This window comes from Erpetoichthys calabaricus, chromosome 11 (genome assembly GCF_900747795.2).
Source record: "Erpetoichthys calabaricus chromosome 11, fErpCal1.3, whole genome shotgun sequence".
Classification (NCBI taxonomy): Eukaryota; Metazoa; Chordata; class Cladistia; order Polypteriformes; family Polypteridae; genus Erpetoichthys; species Erpetoichthys calabaricus.
Genome location: NC_041404.2, coordinates 146,197,890 through 146,213,005, shown reverse-complemented (window position 1 = coordinate 146,213,005; position 15,116 = coordinate 146,197,890). Strand labels below are relative to the sequence as shown.

Genomic DNA, 15,116 nt, shown 5'->3' with positions numbered 1-15,116 from the left:
ACATCACACGACTGATAGAATCCTGAACGGTGGAGTGGGAAAATCTTTCTCCCAGTCTAATTCAGAGATGGCTAGACAGTTCTAGAAAATGAGGGGGCAATACCAGCCATTAGATCCAAGAGGTGGTCTTACTTTTTCCACAGATGGACATGGCATATTTCTTCATTTTTCATTGAATAAATTCTAACTGTCAAATTTGAATTGTTTTGTCCATCATCTTTCTCTGAAGACATTGCACAAAGGAACATCCAATATTGATATGCCTACTTATATTAAATAAGGAAAAAATTATTTCATGGGGTGCACTTACTTTTTCACAGACTTGTGATTAGTCAGACTACAGTAAACTCCTGCACATGTTGATGGGTGAGGCCAATAGAAGAAAATAAAAACGTGAAAATAAAGAAACTGAAATTCAGGCCAATCCTGTACCTCTGTGCTGCTAATGGAGACTGAGTTCTCGTTTCTTCCCTGTAGACTTTTTGGGCCTAAACGTAAGATGACCTCCGCAATAGCCCGGTGGCACAGCAGTGCACGACCTCCCAGTGACGGCCTCGAGCAGGCCTACGCTGACCAGCTGGAAGCAAAGATGCAGGAAATGGCCATCCAGCTTCACAAGGTAATAATGCCGTCAAATGCCGTCTGCCGCAGTCATTTGGGCACTCTAATGGTTCACAATAATTTCAAAAACCGTAAGTAACTGCAGGACTTGATGGGCTCTCTCTTTGACAGAAATGCGAGGAGGTGGAAATGTTACAGAGCCAGGTGTCTCAGGAGAGGGAGCTGCGCACAGTGGTGGAGGGCTGCCTGATGGAGGACAAGATGGCGTGGAGAAGGTTTCAAGACCAGGTGGAAGACACACAAGGGCTGGCCAAGGAGGCATTAATAGCGCTGGATAAAGTCCAGTAAGTGTCGGTCAATGAGGGACTGGCACCCCCATTATGGTTTGATGTGACTGGCACAGTCTCTGTCCCAGGGCCATCTTAACAGTATTATAGGCCCCCGGGCAAAGCAGTGCACTGGGGACCCTCCCTACACAACCACTCGGCAGTCACAACATACATAGATATGCTCGTGCCCAGCGTGCCCATGCGTTAAGACGGCCCTGCTCTGTCCACATGATCTTGCACGGGATTAAGATGGTTCCATGATGGCTGAATAAATGAATAGAGGGATACAGAACATTAAGAAAGAATGAAACCAAACAGTCTGATACCTTCAGCTGTGGACTTTGATGGTCCAAACATGATTTACAGCATATTTATTGAATTTGGATAATAACCGTGAGAAAAAAGTGAAAAGTCAAAAATGGGAGCAGGAGTCGAAAAACCATAGAATCAAAAAAATGACAAAAAGAATTAAAGGCTCGGAAAGAGGTAGCATTTTGAATCCGCAAGTTCGGATAGGAAGTGACTGTGTCCAGTTCGGGAGGGTATTGGTGGCGTCGTTGCTTTATGCAGATATTGACGTCCCCGTGCTTCGTCTGACTGTGACCTTCGGTGCACAATCGAGAGTGAAGTGGCTGTGATGAGGACTGGCACCTCCAAGTCTGAGGTCATGTCTCTCTCTCTCTCTCTCTCTCTGTCTCTCGGAAAAGAGGGGATTGTTTTCTCCAGGTGGGGTTGGGGGACAATTTCCATTAGTGGAGGAGTTGAAGTATTTCAGGATCTTGTTCTTGAATTATGGAAAAAGGGAACAGGAGATCGATAATTGGATTGGAGTGGCATCGGCTGTTCTGTTGGTGCTGTGCCGGTCCAAGGTGGTGAAACAGGAACTGAGTCTACAGACAAAGCTCTCCGTTTACCAGCAGATCTCCACCTCTGACCTCACCCTTGCATAATGGATGAAAGAATGAGATTGTGAATACGAGCGACAGAAATGAGGTGGCTGGGCCGACACTCTGTGGTAGTGGGGGAAACTGAGCAATTCGTGAGAGCCTCCAAATCCTCCAGATCAAGAGAGGCCTGCTTTGGTGGTTTAGGCAAGTCGTAAGGATGACTCTGCAGCAGACCCAGAACATGCTGGAGAGATTATTTCTCTCAGGTGGCTTGGGAATGCCCGAGAATTCCCCAGGAAGAGGTGGAAGCTGCAGCTGTGGGCAGGGAGATCTGGGCTGGCTGGCTTGGCCTACTGCCACTTCAACCCTCACCACAAAAAGTTTCAGAAAATGAGATGAGACTTTGTGATGACTTTTTAAAACTGTTGCATTGCTGACAAAGGTCATGACCCCTGAGGACACACCCCTAATAATGTGGAAAGGTTCCTAACGATAAGGGCCATAAAATGCCATGAAGTTTAAAAGCAATAACATGACAGCAGAAATGATCCAAATACATTTATAGAATTGAAACCAAGTCATGAATCAACAAACTAACTATAGATTAGAATTTTGATTTATAAAAAATCTGCAAAATGAGTCCAAGAACTCATAAAAGTGGTGAAGGATTTCCCATTAAAAGTTTTGCCCAAAATTGAATTTGCACACAAAGCTGAATTTAAGCAACACGATTTCAGCCAAAATGAACTTGCAGTGACAAAATCCATGCAAAAATGAATTTGCACTGAAAATTCATGTGAAATTGAATTTGCAGGGACAGAATTTCAGCCAAGTTGAATTTACAGTGAAAACAATTCTCATGAAATTGAATTTCTAGAGATACAATTTGAGCAAAGATTGAATTTACAACAAATCCTCCATGTTTTTCTTCACAAAAACATTTGTAAAAGAAAATCCATTTCGCTTCAAGAGAAAATTGAGCTACTCCCGCGAGAAGAAAGGCGTCTGGTTTCTCCATGGGAGCAATTTCATACATTAACTAGCCATGTGCGCCCAACTACGTTGCGCGTGTTAAAGTTGTCTGTGAATGGCTCCCTGTTTAAACGCGGCTGCCAGTCGTGAACTGGGCCCTTCGTCGCTCAGCATTATGATTTTTTATAAGGGAAACAACATTACAAAACAAAACCCTTGGACATTGATTCAATAGGAACGGCCTACTCGGAATCATTGTCCGAATAGTAATTATGTGGTGGTGGAGGAGCATTTCTGCTTCTCTCCGTTCACAGTCCGTCTCGTTTTCATGACGCTGTTGTTTCCTTTCACGATCTCTTCTCAACCTTTCTCCAGTCTCGCAGGTTGCTTTGTGGCAATCCAAAGAGTAAGGCAATATACATGGAGCAATGGTTATAAAAGGGGGACACATAGGTATCCAGGCTCTTTAAAGCATAAATAGGGATCACTTCACTGACATGTGAGCAAGCCAGGGTACAACTGTGAGACGCGCAGCACTCGCCGGCTACAACGTAACAATAATAATTTCCGGATCGTGCTGTTACGTTGTTATTCATTTTACCCACTGTCTTTCTTTCATTCATATGTTACGTAGGCACGTACCTTTTATCTTCAGCAATCTCATTCTCTAACCAGGCCTCAGGAGCTAACCAGCGTAACACTGTCCACCACCCCTTTCGTTATTCCGGCAAATTGTTGACATCCATGAGTAACAACAACGCACTAAACTGGAAGGTGGTCTACGCATGCGTGGAATTCGTGGACAAACAAAGATCAAGATCCAAATGAAGATTATATATAAAGATTAGTTAATTTAAAGCACAACAATTTGTTTAGTTTGATTGTCTGTGTTTTGAGGTGTGACAGGAGTACTACAGTCTTCAGTACTATAAGCCTGGAGGAGATTCTTAATGCAATGCCTATGTTTTAGCTGTCTCTCTACTGCCATCTAGTGCTTCTTCTTCTAATTCATTTGTGGACAAACAAAGATCAAGATCCAAATGAAGATTATATATAGAGATTCTGAATGGGTCTGCCTGTCATTTAGTATTTAAATAAAGATGCGTAGTAAAAAAACAAATCACTGGAAGTGTGCATGTCCTCAACTGGGATAAGGTGGTTGCTAAGTAACAGTGGGGGGGAGGGGTGGGATTCGGCATTGGTAACTTTCCATGTGGTGAGTTTTCTTGTGACGAAAACCCCGAAATGTGCACAAAGTTGTGTTTTACTGTATCTCTGTATGGAAAATCTGCAGAATGTTTTATTTTTGAATAACGTGCTGCATTCCTCCGCAACAATTTGAACGAGAGACATAAATTGAATTGATTTTACCGGTGTGGTTTCGATCACTTGCTTAAAACAGCCACAGAAAAGAACTCGGGTGAATATACAAGTGTGAGTGAAGCTTTACGTTAGCGATATTCCTTGTTTTCCACCCAAAAAAAACTGTAAAACCCCAAGAAATTCTTTAGTGAGTTTCTCATTTCGCAATTATGAAATCGCCGACAATATGTGTTTTGGTGTCAGTTGAACTCCCTGCCTCAGACTGCATGTGGTTTGAAAGTTACCCATTTCATTCGTCACTAGTGACGGTGCTTTGCATTATTGAAGTGTATACCAGGGGTGTCGAACTCCGGGCCTGGAGGCTACAGGTTTTCATTCGAACCCTTTTCCTAATCAGTGAGTAGTTTTCACTGCTAATTAACTCCTTTTCCCTTCATTTCAATAGCCCTGTTTTTAAGGATTCAGTCCTCAGAATTGATTTGTTTCTTCTTTAAATGGCAGCCAAACAGAAATGAGACGTGAAACGAGCCAACAGATGACCAGCTAAACTGGGATTTCAAACTCCAACCAATTTCACTCCAACCAGTCTCTTAATGAGAAGCTGATTCTTGCTGTTAATTAAGCCCATTATTTAATTCAATGGCTTGTTGCTGCTCTCATTCTGCCACAGCAGACATTTCCAAATCTGTTGATTTTTCTGTTTTTTCTGTCATATGGTGACTTGTTTGATGTCTCATTATTGTTTGGCTACTAATTAAGGAAAAAGACAAATAACGGCCCGAGTCAAGTTAATTAAAACTAAAGCAAAAGAAGTTAATTAGCAGTAAAAACGGCTCACTAATGAAGAAGATGGTTAGAATGAAAACCTGCAGCCACTGCGGCCCTCCAGGACCGGAGTTCGACACCTGTGGTATAGACGATGAGACAGATGTTCTGATACGGTCAGGGCTGCCGTACCAATAGGGAAGTAACGATATTACAACTTGGCCTTATTCAAGGCTCGTGTTTTTTTAATACGTGACATTCTGGAATTTTAGAAATGGTGTAAAATTGGCTTCACTCTCAACCGAAAACCTTGTAGAAGCTTGTAGAGAGAACCAGTCTATTTAGATGTTATGAATTTAACTTGTCCCTTATGTTAATGAAGAATCTTTAAAGTTTTTGAAGATCCCTTTGTAATGTCGTGTGGAGAATCTGACTTGTTGTATGCTTGCCAGGCTCGTTCAGTGCTCTTCATTCTTTTCCCCCTTTGTCAGAACGTGCCAGACGGAATTCCTTAACCGGCTCAAGAAGGACATCTCCTGTTGGCAACCATCAGGTGGTGAGGTGAAATCCAAGATGCAGACAGAGGAGAAAGGTCAGTGCAGCATCGGCACTTGTCCAGTTAGTTTGCATGTAGATTTGATTTAATAGGATTTATTTCTCTTTTATGAATTTTGCCCTATTGTCTTTTAATCCTATCTTTATGACTGTTTTTCACACTGTACAGAGCAGAGTCTTGTCCTTTGCAAGGAAGTTTTGGCTTCCTCTTGAAATCTGCTCTGACACAAGACATATGGTTTAGGACAAAAGGGGGCACAACTCCTCTGTTATCCCCGGGTGCTCCTTTGCTAGTTGGTAAACGTTAAGACAAAATATTGTGGCCTGGTGCAGGGGTGTCCCGTTTAATATCCAAACAAAAAATTAAACAAAAACTACCCTCCTTTGGCGTCTTTGTCCTGTGTTTGGGCTACAAAAGGGTATTAAAAATAGATATGGCTCCTTGCTGCCAGTCAGGGTCAGTCTGCTCGCCAAAATGATGCCTCCTTCCTGAGAGTCACTTGCCCTCACTGGGCAGTTTCTCTGTACTGCGGGGAGAGAAGAAGATGACGGTGTTATCGATAGCGCCCCCTCCTGGCCTGGTGGGTTGTTAGATACCTCGATAAGGAAAGCCTCCAACGTGTATGCGTGACAATGTATATTCTAAAATAACACAGCTACCATTTTGTTCAACTGTACATTAAGGTAACAAATTCATGAGAGAAGTTAATCAAATTAATTTCATAGTTTGTAGTTTACAAAATGTCTCATGGACTGAAACCATAGCATGCACTTTCTTACTTTGTATTTTTAATAAAGTCAGTCCTGGGTGTGGAACCGTGAATGACAGATAAGGACTAATCAATTATTTTTTCTAATATATTCTTTTATAATACGCTACACTGGCTGTTCGTTTGCCTGTCCAGGATTTTAAATCACCTGTAGCTCGCAAACCGTTTGAACTATTGACCTGAAATTTGGTACACATATACTATGTGACATCCGCTTTCGGGGTGATGATTGACCTCCAAGGTTATTCCTCTTTTTATTTTCATTTTATTTTATTGTAGAAGCAACTCTCGGCAGCGATCAGCTGGGCGGCCGTGCGGCGCATGTGTATGAGCGCCGTTCTCATCCCTACCACTTTCGCCGTCACTTCCCCTACCTCTTCATATCTTAAATCATTCTTGAGGCAGATTGAAGACTTTTAAGTGCCAGCTTAAGTGAAAAATTAAGGAAAATATACTAAGTAATTGCAACACAAAAACTGACTTAATCAGTTTTAATTAATGCAAAAAGATGCCGATGAAAGAAGAGAAGAAGCGGGCCGCTAGGGTGGAGGAAAGAAGAGCTGCTCAGGAAGCAGCAAACACATCAACCTCTGAGCAAACGAATGATAAACGTACAGAGAAAGAGGAGGAAAACTAGGAATTCTCAAGTCAAGGGTATTCACTGCATGTTATCGTGCAGTGCGCCATTACTGGTTAATAAATATTATGGGTTAAGTTGTAAAGGATCCATACATTTCCTGGCTTTATTTATTGTTTCAAAAATGCTAACTTATCATAAATTTGTCACAACTAGATCCTAATCACTAAAGAGCTTCAAAAACACTTTCCAAAATGCCCACGTTGTATTATTTTGCTATTACCATCAAAACTACCCTTACTGTATGTGCTTTCATGTAGGGCTCTAGATGTATTTTCTGGGGAAAAGTAAGCTCACCATGTTAGTTACCGGATTGGTCTGTTCTCACATGTTACGATGAACCCACACATACATAGATATACATATACACACAGACCTCCAACCACATACGTGGCGTATGAATGATGTATACACAGCCCACCACTCTCTAGCATTTTAAGAGACTTACTTATCTTTGGTATGAACAGCGTACAATGTCGTAGATTTATCTTGGACCTAAATATTACTTTGGTCTCCAAGAATATATTTAAACATACAAAGGCTTAATATCCTTGGCGATAGGCCATTTATCAACCAATGATGTCTTACTTTTACCGTACTGTTCCTTCTATTGGATGGAGCTCTCGTCCTCAGCCTGATAAACCCCGCAGGTCAGAGCGTATGGCAACTGCTTACTGCTCCGGGTGCTCTTAATATTTACTTTATTTTTTCAATCATTCTAGATATAAAGACAAAGTATAGAAGTTTAAAAGCAACCTGCTATTTATTAAAGAACTAGACAAAGAGCCCGTTTCGACAACGTAAGATGAAACGGTCACGAGTGGAATAGTATAATATATAATAAGTATAAGCACCACAAACCTGAAATAGGTGTATTGAATGAATGCGTAATTAGGCCTGGAGCTGTAGTCGATAATCACCTTTCAGGCCTCTAGAGCTTTAATCGAAGTCACGTTTCTCTTTGAATTTTCATGGCCGTAGTCGCCTTTCTCTTTGAATTTTCGCGGCCGTAAATCCGCCGCCTGCCGCGATGTCGGTCTCGTAAAGTTTTTCGGGCAGCTGCACAGAAGGCGACTGTGCATTCGGCTTCGGACATGCGCAGAAGGCGACGTGCGCATTCTGCACCACAAACCTGATATAGGTGTATTGAATGAATGCATAATTAGGCCTCGAGCTGTAGTCGAAATCGCCTTTCAGACCTCTAGAGCTTTAATCGAAGTCGCCTTTCTCTTTGAATTTTCACGGCCGTAAATCCGCCGCCTGCTGCAATGTTGGTCTCGTAAGGTTTTTTGGGCAGCTGCGCAGAAGGCGACTGCGCATTCGGCTTTGGACAGACGTGAGTGAGTGAGTGAGTGAAGAGACTGGCGAATTATGTATTCAGATAATACCAGTAGAAGAAAGTATAAAAGAAAATATAGATAGCAAAGTCTGGATATATATATATATAGGGTTTAGAGAAAGCTTACAAAGAATGCCAAGGATTGGAGGTTGTCCTGGGTGGCTTTTTATCTAGTGATCAAAGTTATTTGTAAGATGCCTTCACCAGCTTTCCGATGAAATGGCCGCACGTCTCTCTGTCTCCTTTTCTGACATCGCCTTTTCCCTCTTCTAATGTCCATTTTGTCATCGCTCTTTTTGGTCCTTCAGACCAAGCCATATTTATATTAAAGTTCCACGTGGGGCTTCAGGACATGTGATATTGCACACATTTGATTGGCTGGCTGGCTGGCTGGCTGTCTGTATGATGGATGTCTTTGCTCAGAAGTTTAGATCTTTTAAGTACCTCCGAAGTCCTTACTTTCCCAAGCTGTAAACTAATTTGGTAATTTCAAGTCCTATACCATCCATCTGTTTGCAGGTTATAAAGTAATCAATTAGGTTGAGGCATCACAGCCATTTCCTGGGCTTCTGCTTCATTTACACAGATTTTTTAAGGTCATTGACTACTGGTACAATTCAGGAAAAGAAGATGCTTTGATGTTAATTGCCCCCTGAAAGTGTCCTGTATTTCAGTTCATCTTGTTTGTTTGAGCAAAAAAATAACATATACGCAGCTACAATTTAAAATTGAAGATCTGCCACTCCAGGACACTACACCACTAGAAAGGGGGTATACCACCGGACCCTGACTAAAATAACAGGAAACACAGAATCCTTATAAAAAGATATATTTCCTCAGAATGCTCTGTCACACAAAAGAAGCTCCACTGAGCATGAGAGGCAACAAGATGTTCTCTAAAAACAACAAGGCAATCCAAAGCAAACGCGATGCCAGCATAGAATGCAGATACAAAGTGAAAAATCCAGTAACTCGCACAAGTGCGGCAAACCGCAAGAACTCGCCAGCTCCCTAGTGCATTTGAAATGAAGTGCCAGGAACTGTGAGAGACCCTGTGCTTATACAGAGTGGAGGGCAGTTCCTGGAGGTGATTGGCCGGTGTGCCCCACCTTTTGGAGGACCACTCACAAAACATACGGAACATAACAGAGGCGAAGAAAAAGTTCATTTTGGCTCATTTTTCTTCCACATGCCGAACATCTGCCCAGCCCCCTGAAGGCCCAAAACATTTGACCGTCATACTGGTTGACCTCCTTGTCCAGTCAGGGGTTTCCATTGTTGCTCCCAGCAATCACTGGCACCCATAAACCTGACATTACTTTCGTTCTCCCACCGTGTGAAAAGTGAATGACTTTTTCACGTCCTTTCCAGCCTTTTAAGATAAGCGAATGGTTGTGTTCAATGCTCCATCTAAACGGTGTGTTTCTTGTTGGTTTGGACTGCACTTCTGTCTGTTTAGTGCCACCCACTGTGCCCAAACTTTACCTCACTGAACAGCTCACATCTTGTCTACTCCAAGCGTTTGTCGTGTCATTTAAATCCACACCGAACATCTGTTTTTGAATTTGAATGCCCTGCCTCTCCTCCTAGAATGCCTTGCTTAGGGTGAGTGGTGATTGCAATTGGTGTGTATGTGAGTGGGCACACTGTCGGACTGGCGCCCTATCCAGGGCTTCCAGAATTAGATTTCGTGGGTTTGACGATCTTATGTTATATCAGATTATCGTTAAAATCTCAGATGCAACATCGGAAATCCCCTAGTGTGGCCGCCATGTTTACAGGTCTTGTCCATCGTTTCATCCCAGATGAATAGACACCCCTGCTGGCCTGTAATACCCACCACGAAAAGGTACATAAGCGGTGTGACCAGCGATGAGTGAGATGCAAAGGCCGTTGGGTACTTTTCAAAAGGATCACGGCGGTGCCACGTTTGTTGTGTGCTTTTTTACAGTTGGCAAAGGATGGAAGGAGGACCTCAAGTCGCAGGGTCTATCGGAGCTGGTGACCACACTGGAACAATGCCATGCTGAGACGAGTAAGTGTGACCCGATCCTGGCGTCTTTTGAGTTGAATTTCACTTGTTCTGTGTCCAGGACTCTTGCTGGTTGTGGGTTTCAATTGTCACCGTACTCGCCATGTTTCTTTTGCTTTAGGGAAAGCTCTCCTGCTGGTAACAAGAAACCTTGACAGATTACAAGATGTGGACAAGGGGGCCAGGGAGTGGGCCGAGTCCTAGCACCATATCGCAGGCAAGTGTTTTTTCTGTTCTATAATTTCATTGGTCATTTCAAACCAACTCACAGGAGCCAATGCTATTGTACACTGGCAAGACTGGCACACAAAGAGCTGAGTCAGTGACTTAGAGCTATCTGTAGGAACTCCACGTTATGGGGACAGCATGACTGATGCCATATTAGCTTACGGTGTGGACTATGGCGCTACTGGGGTTTGAACCTACAAACATGGAGGTAATAGCTTTACTCACGAAACACCCTCACTGAGCAAATTAGTAAGAACGCTTATCCTACTACTGTGCAGGGCATCCTTTTCCTCTTAAAACATGGCATGAATTTCACAAGATGGTGGAAAAAATTCTTTGGAGATTTTGGTCCATATTGACACGATTGCAACATCCGCAGGTATGTCAGCTGCACATTCATGATGTGAATCTCCTGCTCTTCCACATCCCAAACGTGTTCTACTGGATTCAGATCAGGTGACTAGAAAGGTCACTGAAGACCACTGAACTCATTGCCATGTTCACGAGACCAGTTTGAGATGACTTTTGCTTTATGACGTGGTGCATTATCATGCTGAATGTCGCCATTAGAAGATTGTGACCATGAAAAGGTGTATATGGTCAGCAACAATACTCAAATAAGGCAATGATTGGTTGGTATTAACTCTTTTAGGGCGGATGTCGACTTTTCTTGACAGGAGGGGTTGACGGAGCATGTCGACAAAAGTCGACATCCAGGGGTAGAGGACGACGAAACTCACCGTTACGTCACAGGCATTCCCTCTCTGCTTGGAGGACTGTTAGACTCACTGACTCGGCATCTAATCCTTGCGTGTGCGCGAGTTACGAAATGTAAACAAAGGAAAGATGGCATCGACATCTCACGAGGGAGCGAAGCGAGTGCAGAAAACAAAATACTCAGGTGACTGACTTGGCCTTTCAAGAATTTTCCACTTCTTTGCTTTAATAAACTCCTGGGTTGCTTTGGCTGTATGTTTTGGGTCATTGTCTATCTGTATCATGAATCAATTTGACGTCATTTAGCTGGATTTGAGCAGACAGTATGTCTCTGAACACCTCAGAATTCATTCGGCTGCTTCTGTCCTGTGTCACATCATCAATAAACACTAGTGTCCCAGTGCCACTGGCAGCCATGCACGCCCAAGCCATCACACTGTCTCCCTCCACTGTGTTTTACAGATGATGTGGTATGCTTTGGATAATGAGCTGTTCCACGCCTTCTCCATACTTTTTTCTTGCCATCATTCTGGTAGAGGTTGATCTTGGTTTCATCTGTCCAAAGAATGTTTTTCCAGAACTATGCTGGCTTTTTTAGATGTTCTTTAGCAAAGTCCAATCTAGCCTTTCTATTCTTGAGGCTTATGAGTGGCTTGCACCTTGCAGTGCACCCTCTGTATTTACTTTCATGCCGTCTTCTCTTTATGGTAGACTTGGATATCGATACGCCTACCCCCTGGAGAGTGTTGTTCACTTGGTTGGCTGTTGTGAAGGGGTTTCTCATCACCATGGAAATGATTCTGCGATCATCCACCACTGTTGTCTTCTGTGGACGTCCAGGTCTTTTTGCGTTGCTGAGTTCACCAGTGCTTGCTTTCTTTCTCAGGATGAACCAAACTGTAGATTTTGCCACTCGTAATATTGTAGCAATTTCTCGGATGGGTTTTATCTGTTTTCGCAGCTTAAGGATGGCTTCTTTCACCTGCATGGAGAGCTCCTTTGACCGCATGTTGTCTGTTCACAGCAAAATCTTCCACATGCAAGCACCACACCTCAAATTAACTCCAGGCCTTTTATCTGCTTAATTGATAACGACATAACGACGGACTTGCCCACAGCTGCCCATGAAATAGCCTTTGAGTCAATTGTCCAATTACTTTTGAGCCCCTGAAATGAAGGGATTGTGTTCAAAAAATGCTTTAGTTGCCTCACATTTTTATGAAATCGTTTTGTTCACCCCACTGAATTAAAGCTGAAAGTCTGCACTTCAACTGCATCTGAGTTGTTTAATTTAAAATTCATTGTGGTAATGTACAGAACCAAAATTAGAAAAAAGTTGTCTCTGTCCAAATATTTATGGACCGAACTTTACCTATCTATCTATAGTGCCTTTCTATCTATCTATAGTGCCTTTCTATCTATCTATCTATCTATAGTGCCTTTCTATTTATCTATCTCTTTCTATCTATCTATCTATCATATACAGTATATAAATATATAAATAATTTCTTTTTCAGATAATAAGAAACTTTTGACGGAGGGTGAATGTGCCACCCTGAACAAGCTCACCACTAGGGGGTGCTGGAGATTCCTGGCCATGTGCTCCGATGAGTGGCTGACAGAAGAGCGGCCCACCAGCGTCCAGTCCATCCCATCTTGAAGACGAGTGTCTGTGTGGGACACCTCAGAGCAGCAGGTTGTCCTCTTGAGCCTCTGTGATGGGGGCAAGAAGAGACGGCTTTAGAGAAAGAGAAAGAGGGGAGCTGAGAAGCCAGTAAAAGTGACGGAATAAGGAACACAACTCGGGATTAAGGAGGAAGAGGAGGTTATGCCAAGGCACAAATACCTCAGATGGGAAAAACTACAGTGACGTGCAGACCCTCAAGTGAGGACAAGGCTGACAGTGGCCGTTGCGCCCCCCCAAAAAAATCTCATCACTGTGGTTGTTTTTTTAATTTATTTCTCTTGTACACTTGGGCAAGCCGTGCCAAAGAGCTGAACAGACGGTGATGAAGGCCGCATGTGGAGCACACACAAGAGCTTCCCCAATCCCCCAAGCTGCTCCACACGTCGGCCCCCTTGGTCAAAGTCCTCTTGTGTCAGCTCTGTAGACCCCTTTTTTCTGATAGGCTGCAATTTTTATCTTGAAATTGTTACACTTCTCTGAATAGAAAGGGCGAAAAAAATGAATTGCTGCTGCGTGATTGTCAATAAAAACCTTTTAAAATGTGGCCTTATGCTGAAAACACTGAATTCTTGTATTTAATCAATTAAAAAAACATCTTTTTATGATAAATCTACCTGGAAGTTAAAGAGGGGGCTTTTCCTCAAATTGGGTTTGATTTTGTTACGTGTATTTTATATTATGAGAGCAAAAAGGGTGGCGTGATAATGCAGGGTGGATGCAGTGTCCTGGGTTCGAGTTCCACTCCCGGTCCTCGTCCACCGTGTAGTGTCCGCACTTTCTCCACGCCTGTGCACCTTGTTGTCAGTGGTACCCTTCATTTTCGTAATCTTAGCGGGTCGGAGGCAGACACCCGTGTGCTCCCATGAACACTCAGTCATGTAATGTGACGGACCCCGCAACTCGCTGCACTCGGTCTGCAACTCACTCTGATAAAATCAAACGGGATTCATTTTGTCGTTCATCGTAGCGGTGAGATGTGTGTGCATGAGAGTCGTACCCGTTAACCCTTTGTACAGCTCCGGCTCTATCAGGCAGCACGCTCATTGGAGAACTGTGCTGGAAAGTCATCACACGGTCACTGAATGTGATATGCCCAGTGACTTTCAGTCGTGTGGTGTAACATGGCCTGGCGATGAGATCGGCGACTCGTTCATCAAGTCCGACATACTCCATGATTAGACCTCATGTAACGTGACGTCAGCTTTATGCTCCACGGAGATTGTAAGTTAGACCATTGTATGTGAATGGAGAACACGGTGAAGATGTCCATCAGACCAACAGCTGCTCTTTGGTGGAGTTGGAACTGCTTGATGGGGCATCAGATGATAAAATGTCATGGGGGGGGCCACTGACATTCAATGTGCACCTCTGGTTGACTCTCCATGAAAGACCCCCCATAATGCACCCTGACTTGCAATGAACTGGCAGCCTCTTCAACTTTCATGTCTGCCTTGTACCCAGTGGGTGTCAGTGTGGTACAGCGCAAATCAAAAAGCTGGGCGAGTCAAGGCGGCTACAGTCCTCTGGGGGGCGCCGGCGCTAATCATGCCATACACTTGTGAAGCTTGTTGTGAACATTTCTAAGGCAGCTAATGGATTTTATTTCTTTATTTTTTTTGCCATATTCACATTATGTAACGTCACCCAAATGTTAAAAAGTCTTCACCGCCTTATTATTAGACGACATTGAATCCCAATGGATTAAATTTGGCATTTTTGACGCTGATCATTGGGGAAAAAAAAATGTCAAAGTGAAATCCGAGCTCTGCAAAGTGGTTGGAATTAATTATAAATGTAAAACACCTCAGTATTCACCCTCTTTATTCTGACACCCCTAAATCTTCACTGATGTAGTCAGTTGGTTTTAGACACCATTTCCATTATTATTCTGTACTAGGGGGCTCTGCTGGCTTCGCTTGCCAACCCCCAGGCGGGCGCTACACGCAAGTCACTTCACGGTTCTGCCGCTCGCGCATGGGGAGGCGGATTTAAACAATTTAAACAGATTGTTATTTTCATGGGAATTGTTACATATTCATAATAGACCTATTTTACATTACAGCGAGTAATTAACAATCATAAAAAAATAGTAAAACGTAATAAATTGAAAGTAAATTATGTTACATTAGAGGTATTTGTTATACAGTGGTGTGAAAAACTATTTGCCCCCTTCCTGATTTCTTATTCTTTTGCATGTTTGTCACACAAAATGTTTCTGATCATCAAACACATTTAACCATTAGTCAAATATAACACAAGTAAACACAAAATGCAGTTTGTAAATGGTGGTTTTTATTATTTAGGGAGAAAAAAA

General features: G+C 42.9%; 1 protein-coding gene across 3 annotated transcripts in view; it reads left to right on the top strand.

Moving 5' to 3' along the window:
* Positions 1 to 10,601, top strand: part of anks3 (ankyrin repeat and sterile alpha motif domain containing 3) — a 38,084-nt gene extending 27,483 nt beyond the window's left edge. For 2 of the 3 annotated variants that reach the window (XM_051933675.1, XM_051933677.1), the window contains 5 exons: positions 478 to 619; positions 733 to 905; positions 5,329 to 5,429; positions 10,090 to 10,173; positions 10,292 to 10,601. In XM_051933675.1, coding sequence (XP_051789635.1) covers positions 478 to 619; positions 733 to 905; positions 5,329 to 5,429; positions 10,090 to 10,173; positions 10,292 to 10,374 — 583 coding nt within the window. In that variant the 3' untranslated portion in view covers positions 10,375 to 10,601. The remainder of the gene's footprint in view (positions 1 to 477; positions 620 to 732; positions 906 to 5,328; positions 5,430 to 10,089; positions 10,174 to 10,291) is intronic. The other variant, XM_051933676.1, reaches the window with a different exon arrangement.
* Positions 10,602 to 15,116: the final 4,515 nt, after the last annotated feature.